The sequence below is a fragment of the Vigna umbellata genome, chromosome 3 (genome assembly GCF_029865625.1).
Source record: "Vigna umbellata cultivar VRB3 chromosome 3, Vumbellata_1.0, whole genome shotgun sequence".
In the NCBI taxonomy this organism is placed as follows: Eukaryota; Viridiplantae; Streptophyta; class Magnoliopsida; order Fabales; family Fabaceae; genus Vigna; species Vigna umbellata.
In genome coordinates, this window is record NC_142167.1 from 28,770,714 (window position 1) to 28,778,807 (window position 8,094).

Sequence of the window (8,094 nt, forward strand, 5' to 3'; positions counted from 1 at the left end):
ACTTTTTTTTATATAAAGACTAAAAAATCCATGTTTAACCATCACAAAATTGGTTTCATTCTTAACATAGGTTTTTTTTTCATCAAATACTTATATGATACCATTTTGAGTGGGAATATATGATGAATAAGAAAAGCTTGGAAGTGCATCATACTCTACCTACTAGTGGACAAGTTGTCTAAGCTAGAATACAAACCTTTCTCACCAACCGATTGCAACGAAGCTTCAAAAAGGAGGAAGGGATGTTGCTGTGGAAACGAAGAAGCCAAAATGAAAATGGCAAAGACACAGCAAGTGATGGTAGGAGGAAGTTCTTGGGGAATTAGAAACATCTTTCATTCTCTTGTAGCCATCTTAACCACTCTTCTACTTCTCACTACTACCATTTATGTAAGACATGACAGAGGACATTTATCTCCCACCATAAATGCCTCCAGTAATTCCTCCTTCTCATCATCTTTTTCTTCATCATCATCTTCATCATCATCATCATCAAAGTGTGACTTCTTCTCTGGTAAGTGGGTTTTTGATAACCAATCTTATCCATTGTACAAAGAGCAGCAATGCAGCTTCATGTCAGATCAGTTGGCTTGTGAGAAGTTTGGAAGGAAAGACCTTAGTTACCAGAATTGGAGATGGCAACCTAACCACTGTGATCTTCCAAGGTGTGTAATTCTAAGATAGTTATTACGTGTTTATGATCTTAAACAATCTTTAAGGTCACATACATAGCAGAAGAAAAAAAATACAATTTCATTATGTGTCTCAGTTTATATATGCCTGTTATATGGTATATATGAGTAACGAGGTTTGGCTATAGTTTTTGAGGTTTGTGGAATGTGGTTGTTTCTATGTTAATAAGGTTCAATGCCACAGCACTGCTTGAAAGACTAAGGAACAAGAGACTTGTGTTTGTGGGGGATTCACTCATCAGAGGCCAATGGGTTTCCATGGTCTGTCTTGTTGACTCTATACTTCCCAAAACCCTCAAATCCATGCATTCCACTGCTAATGCTTCACTCAACATTTTCAAGGCCAAAGTAAGTCCTCATTAAACATGGGACTTTCACATAACCTATTATTGTCTATGTTTCTGACATATATATGTTTCATTAACATGTTTAATGAAGGAATACAATGCAAGTATTGAGCACTATTGGTCCCCATTACTTGTAGAATCGAACTCAGATGACCCAGTAAACCATAAGGTGGTAGAACGCACAGTGAGAGTGAAGGCAATAGAAAAACATGCAAAGTATTGGACCGATGCAGATTTTCTGGTTTTCAATACATATCTGTGGTGGAGAAGGCCAGTCATGAATGTTCTGTAAGTTCAGCGGTTAACCTAACCAACACTTCCTTTCATCAACTTGCATGCCAACAGCTCTAACTTCAATTCCAACCACCACATGACATGATTGTGTAGGGTTGTGTTGTACTATTCAACACATAATCATGCATCTAACTCCACTTTACAAATTGATTTTGACTGTGACATTGTTAATTGAACAAGCAGGTGGGGATCATTTGGAGACCCAGATGGTGTCTACAAAGGTGTGGAAATGTTGAGAGTCTATGAAATGGCCCTGAGAACGTGGTCCGATTGGTTGGAAGTGCATGTCAATCGTAACAAGACCCGTTTGTTTTTCGTTAGCATGTCACCCACTCATGAAAGGTATCCACATTAACATAACAACCATCATATTTGTTCATTGGTGATATATAGAATCATATCCATTGCACAAGTTCATCCCCCAAAATGCATGCGTTTAGTGACAAAAGTGATGCCACGAAATATTAATTTATTCTTTTGAGAAATCAAACTGAGTATAAGACTCATAGAAATTGAAAAACAAAACAATGTATAAGAAAAAAAATCTATAAATCTTTGTCTTAAATTGGAAATTTCGTATATAAATTAAACTTATGTTGTTTTATTGGTATAGTCTTGTAATAATTTTCGTACAAAAGACCTATTAGAATTAACCCAAACTCTTGTGTTGAAAGGGTGTTTGTCGCATACAATTCTTTCAAGTGAGGAAACTACATTTACAATTTTATGCACATGAAGGTGGGCCAATTTATCCTAAATATCTATGATGGAGCCCTCTCCCGTAAAAAATGTCCTACATGTTCAAACATTGAGAAGTAATTATATATGAATTTCAAACTCAAATTTCACGTTTTGAATATGTTGTATTGATTCTACGAAAAGCAAAGTTATCTTGCTTTTTCGTTAAATACCATTGATGCTAGGTGTTTTTTTATTGGTAGAAACTTTTCGAAGATTTTTTACTGATTGCTCTATATATTGTGTAAGAGTACAACTGAGTAATTAATGGGAAAACTTTTATCTCCGTTTGACTGTTTTGCAACTCAATAAATTCACGAAAAGTTAATTTAACAATTACAAACTGGTTACGAAAAATTAATTCAATGACCTTCTACTATTTGTTTTTAATTGAGGCTGTCGAACTGATTCCATTAAAAAACAAAATTATCTTGCTAATTTCTTGAGAGCTGATTTTAATTAGGTGAGAAAATACATTTTTTTTGAATAATTATTCTACAGAGAAATTGTTTTGTTTCAGCGACCAAAACTCAAATTCAAAACAGTATCTGTGAACATATTCAAAACTAAAACTCATTCAGCTGCAGTTAAATTCAGTATAGAAAGTACATAGTACTAAGAACTGATAATTCAGTATGCTTCTCATTCATAACATTCATAGTAATTTAAAATCAAATTCAAATAATTGTTCAAGCGAATTGTTCCAAGAATATTGAAATCTATGCTTCATATATACTAGATATTGCCAATATCCCATTACCCACAAAACTCGAAGCAAAATTACTTATCATAGCATATCTATAGTAAAGTAATGATCATACCAGAATCAGTGAATGTTACTGAAAAGAAAAGAATTGCATGCAGGGCTGAAGAATGGGGAGCTGGAAAGGGTAACAATTGTTACAATGAAACTGATATGATTGCAGAAGAAGGTTATTGGGGCAAGGGGTCTGACCCTAAAATGATGCGTGTGGTGGAGAATGTGCTTGATGATTTGAAAGAAAGAGGTTTGAATGTTCAAATGCTTAACATCACACAACTTTCAGAATACAGAAAAGAAGGACACCCATCTATCTACAGGAAGCAGTGGAATTCTCTAACACAAGAACAGATTGCAAACCCAAAAAGTTATGCAGATTGCATACATTGGTGCCTTCCTGGTGTCCCTGATGTGTGGAATGAACTCCTTTATGCCTATATTTTCTACCAATAACATATGTTTCACATGGAAAGCTTGCAAATAGCATGTGTTCAAAATGACACATTCTTTCTATATCTTTCAGGCTATTTAATCATTTTATAATCAATCAAACAAAACTGTAAAGCATAACTCTTTTAGCATGTTTATAGAACACCACTGCTATTAAAAAACATTGCTACGCTTAACAGGGTTAATTCAGTGTGTACATATCATTAGTAAGGAGCAGCAGACAAGTTAACATGTGTGTGTGGATATTTTAAAAATAACAAAGGAATGAAAGACAATAGATTATATCTAATGAAAAAAATATAGTTATATATCTCATACTCATCATAATAACATGTTTTAGAAATTCAAAAGCCACATAAATCGAAACTAATAAAGAACTAAACCAACTCAATCATGTTAAAAAATAGGTATGCTGCTTCACTTTAATTGAAGTTATAATGTGTGTATTTCTGTTCTTTAATTAGGGAAATTTAGGTTTTATCAGCTTAACTCACATAATTATATTTTCTTGACTCTAATGAGTCCAGGTCTTACATTAGATAGAAATGAGAAAATAGAATATTATACAAAAGTAAAAAATCCATTAACTCATTGTCTTAAGGTGCTTCCCATGGAGGGTTATCCCGAACTACAGACATTAGCATAATGTAGTAATTTAAAATAGTGTCTGTGTAGTAACTGAAAACAAATTACAGAAGTTTTCTTGATTGGAAGAATAAGAATAAAGTATTTCGTCTATACTTTTTCTTTATAGAAGTTCAATTAACCATGTCATTTCATCAATGATTTAAAGAAATCTCATCAAAATTTATGAGCCTTGAATAACGTGTTGTTGCCCTGAACTGCAAATTCGATTTAATCTATACAGTTAAACAGGTACATAGTGAGAGGGTTTAGTGTATATATATATATATACATGTATGTCTATATATATGTATATGTATATGTCTATATATATATATATATATATAACACACTACAAAAATAATTAATTTTAGAAGAGATTATTTTTCGAGGATTACCTCAAATTATTTCGGCGGTTTAATGTTAAAATCGCAGTTAAAATTTTTTTAAAAAATAAAAAAACTATTTCTGACGCCGGTACTCCTTAAATAATCCCAAAATATTTTCCCGCGCTTTCATTCCTTTTACGTCTAATTTTTTTGAATATTTTTCCTCCAAACTCTAGTCCCTTCCCGCTGCCTCATTTCTCCCAAACCCCTTGTCTGCACCATAATTTTCATTTCGCTACACCACAAGTTTCATTGTTCATGGATTTTCAACTGCTTCGTGTTGGTCTCCCTCTGCTTGGGTGCGAGGTGTCCGTGTTGAACTTCAACGTCAGCTTCGAATTCTCTCTGTTTGATCCGTGGATTTTCTCCGTTAAACCTTTCATTTTTCACCAAGGTGTGATCGTTTGTTTTTTCTGTATAAATTTATTAGTTTAAGAAAAGATAATAAACACTTCTAAATCATAATTTTGGTGTGTTTGTTGGTTGATTGAAAAAAGTGTTAGAGTAATTGAATGTTAGGGAAAGTGGAAGAAGACAGGGTGGATGAGGTGGATGGGTAGTGTTATGTAATGGAATTGATGAGTGCTAGTTGGATAGGGTTCTGAAATTACTTGGTAAATTGTTACCTATATGAGTATGTGGTCTGACAAATATACATGAATGTGTACAATAAGATCAAGTATTTGACACAGCTTTGAGATTGATGAAAGAACTTTTGATTTTGTCTGCAATAGAGATTGAAGAATGGAATAAATAATAGGAAATGGAAGAGATAAGCGGTGTGAGATAAGACGTCGAATTTTTTAACCTGTACCATTTTTTTTGTCCTTTTTACCAAATTAATAGTAATTTTCTACAAGGATCACAATTATACGCACTGTGGCTGCATTTTGTTCTAAATAAAAGGTCCTTGACCTTTATGCTAATGAGCTTCTTGATCCCTCAAAACGCTCATTTAAACGAGGCCAAATTGCTGGCATATTCTATGGCGTTTCCCAGTTCTTTATTTTCTAATCTTATGGTCTTGCCTTGTGGTAGATGTTTTAACTTTATTCTGTCTTAAGTAGGCTACTTGTAGGATTAATGTCTTACCAAATGCTGGTTACATTTGTGCTCAGAGTGTAAACTTTTTGCGGTATGGATCTACTTTGATGGAAAAGGAGCTTGCAAGCTTTAAATCAATTATGAAGTCATTAATGGTTTTGATAGTAACAGCTCTGGCTATGGGGGAGACTTTGGCCTTTGCCCCAGACCTTTTGAAAGGGAACCAAATGGTTGCATCAGTTTTCGAAGTGATGGATAGAATGTCAGGAATAACAGGAGATGTTGGAGAAGAATTGAAAACAGTGGAGGGAACAATTGAGCTCAAAAGAATCAATTTCAGCTGTCAAGGCCATATGTGATTATTTTCAAGGATTTCAATCTAAGAGTTCCCGCAGGCAAGAGTGTTGCTTTAGTGGGGCAAAGTGGTTCTGGTAAAAGCTCTGTGATTTCCCTTATCCTCAGATTTTGTGATCCAGTATCCAGAAGGGTGTTAGTTGATGGTAAGTTTTTCGTAGAACTTTATCCAATTAAATTCTAAGGATTTGTCATTGACCCATTAGTATGCATACGCTATTTTCCTGTAACATTATTTTAACAAGAATAAATTAAACTTTTACAAGCAAAGACATCCCAAAACTTAATTTGAAATCTCTTAGGAGACACATTGGTCTTGTGCAACAAGAGCCAGCTCTTTTTGCCACATCAATTTATGAAAACATACTCTATGGAAAAGAAGGTGCCTCTGATTCAGAAGTGATTGAAGCAGCTAAGCTTGCCAATTTTCATCAGTGGTCTTCCTGAGGGCTACTCCACCAAAGTAGTTTTTCCCCCACATTTATAGAGAATGATGTGGATTGGGAAGCTGATGTCGGATCCAAATAATTTCATACAATATATGTGTATGTAATTGCCATAAAATTTAAAATAGCTTCATGTATTTAGTTCTTCATTCTGATTTATTATCACCTCTGGTTCATGCTTATAACATAAAACAAAGAAAAGATTGCACATTTGTTTATAGCATGCTTTATCCTGAGAGTGTTTTTGGGACTGATTCACATACAACAATGATTGATTGGCTTGGAGTTGCTGGATGGGGTGTTGGGGGTATTGAAGCAGAGGTAGCAATGCTTGGCCAAGTATATTTACTTCCAAATTTTTTAATGGTTTAAGTGTCCTTGGTATATAATGTGAAGAGGAAAAATGTAGCTTGAGTTGGTTGATAACTAGGGAGTGATCTTTGCAGGAGATATTTCCTTGGGGAATGGCTCAACGTTGTCTCCAACTTGGAGGACTCAATGATATTGCTGCATTTACCCAACAAACATGGGGTTAAAGTAAGAAAATAGTTTCTATAGGTCACGAAACAACATCATATCAATTTAATATCTCATCTCTAAATAGTCTGATACAATAATTAACCCATAGAACACACACACACATACACACATACACACACACAACACACACACACAACACACACACACACACACACACACACACATATATATATATATATATATATATATATATATATATATATATATATATATATATATATATATATATATGAGACTTGAGCCATAAAGGCTTGACACCAATTTTTATCCGAAACCTAAAGACAGGTTTATAGGTCATTTTTTCTTATATAGTGTTTAAATGCTATATTTCCTCTCAAGTGTAAAGTGACCTTTACTTATACCGTTGTTGTGATTGTGGTGTTGTTACGTGATAATGTTAATTTTTATTATTGTTTGAGCCACATTTTATTAACAAAATCAACTCTTCTTTAGATTTGGACTTGTTTAATCCTCAATTTTTATCTTGCTTTTGTAAATATGTATATTTTGGGCTACACTTAATAAATTATATCTCTAATTCCCTCTTTTTGTATCTAAATTTGTTATACCCTCTACCAAATTAGAGAGCTTGCTAACCTAAAGTGTTGAAAGGGGGAGCTTTGAACTTCACATATTGATGAAAGGTTTTTTTGATGATGAATTGAGTAGTTGGTTCTTTATTGCACAATGAATTTGATAATAAAAGTTGGTTAGAATCATAAGAGAACAATGAGGTACATAGATCATATGTGTGTAAGTGAATTTGACTTAGATTGCTCAAAACTGCACATTACTAATAGTATTAATCGATTAGATTGATAATCTAATATGTTAAGGTAAGCCAAAACTCACACAAGGTAAAACAGGGTAAAATAGGAATGCCTGAAGTCCAAGTGGCACATAGCACCACCTTCTTGTCGCTATGATAAAGCTTTAAAGAGGCCATACCATTGAGGGCACCAATTCTGTCACTGAGCGCCAACATTATAGAGATAATCTGGACCTTATGAAGACCTGCGCTGAGTGTCCAAGAAATGGAACTAAGTGGTAGAATAAGGACATTGAGTGACACTTTGCTGATGTGGCAAGTTTTCCATATTTCCTTTGTGGCTCGAATGAAAATGGGTCTTTAGTGGTTTGAAGCATGAAAAAACACTTGGGAGCACTTGGAGGTCTGCTAGGGGCTTGTGGGAACAACATATTCTTCCTCCTTGTATCTCCATCTTCTTCTATGTCCATTTTGTAAGCATAGACTCTCTACGGAAATGAAGAGCCAAACCCATCTTGTTGGGGGTGGATGTTGCCACTGAACTTTTGTGTATCTTGTAAATGTTTTGATTATATATATATATGCCTTTTCCTTCAAATGCTAATTTTCTTGTTTTTATGCTTAATGCTTGCTGTAATGGATATGTT

General features: G+C 34.1%; 1 protein-coding gene across 2 annotated transcripts; it reads left to right on the forward strand.

Annotated features, from left to right (window-relative positions):
- The first annotated feature begins 246 nt into the window (after positions 1-246).
- TBL34 (TRICHOME BIREFRINGENCE-LIKE 34) lies at positions 247-3,344 on the forward strand. 2 transcript variants are annotated; one of them, XM_047318310.2, is made up of 5 exons: positions 247-665; positions 863-1,040; positions 1,131-1,327; positions 1,517-1,675; positions 2,936-3,344. In XM_047318310.2, the coding sequence occupies exons 1-5, from the start codon at positions 271-273 to the stop codon at positions 3,282-3,284; spliced, it is 1,278 nt and encodes a 425-aa protein (XP_047174266.2). In that variant the 5' UTR covers positions 247-270; the 3' UTR covers positions 3,285-3,344. The 2 variants fall into 2 exon arrangements, with proteins under 2 accessions (XP_047174266.2, XP_047174267.2); XM_047318311.2 differs by having other exon boundaries at positions 285-665; positions 877-1,040.
- Positions 3,345-8,094: the final 4,750 nt, after the last annotated feature.

Bases quoted from the DNA above. Each gene is read 5' to 3' on its own strand.
- TBL34 (XM_047318310.2), top strand. From the start codon at position 271: ATGAAAATGGCAAAGACACAGCAAGTGATGGTAGGAGGAAGTTCTTGG. The intron at 666-862 runs GTGTGTAATTCT...TATGTTAATAAG, and splicing joins AACCACTGTGATCTTCCAAG to GTTCAATGCCACAGCACTGC. The intron at 1,328-1,516 runs GTAAGTTCAGCG...TTGAACAAGCAG, and splicing joins AGGCCAGTCATGAATGTTCT to GTGGGGATCATTTGGAGACC.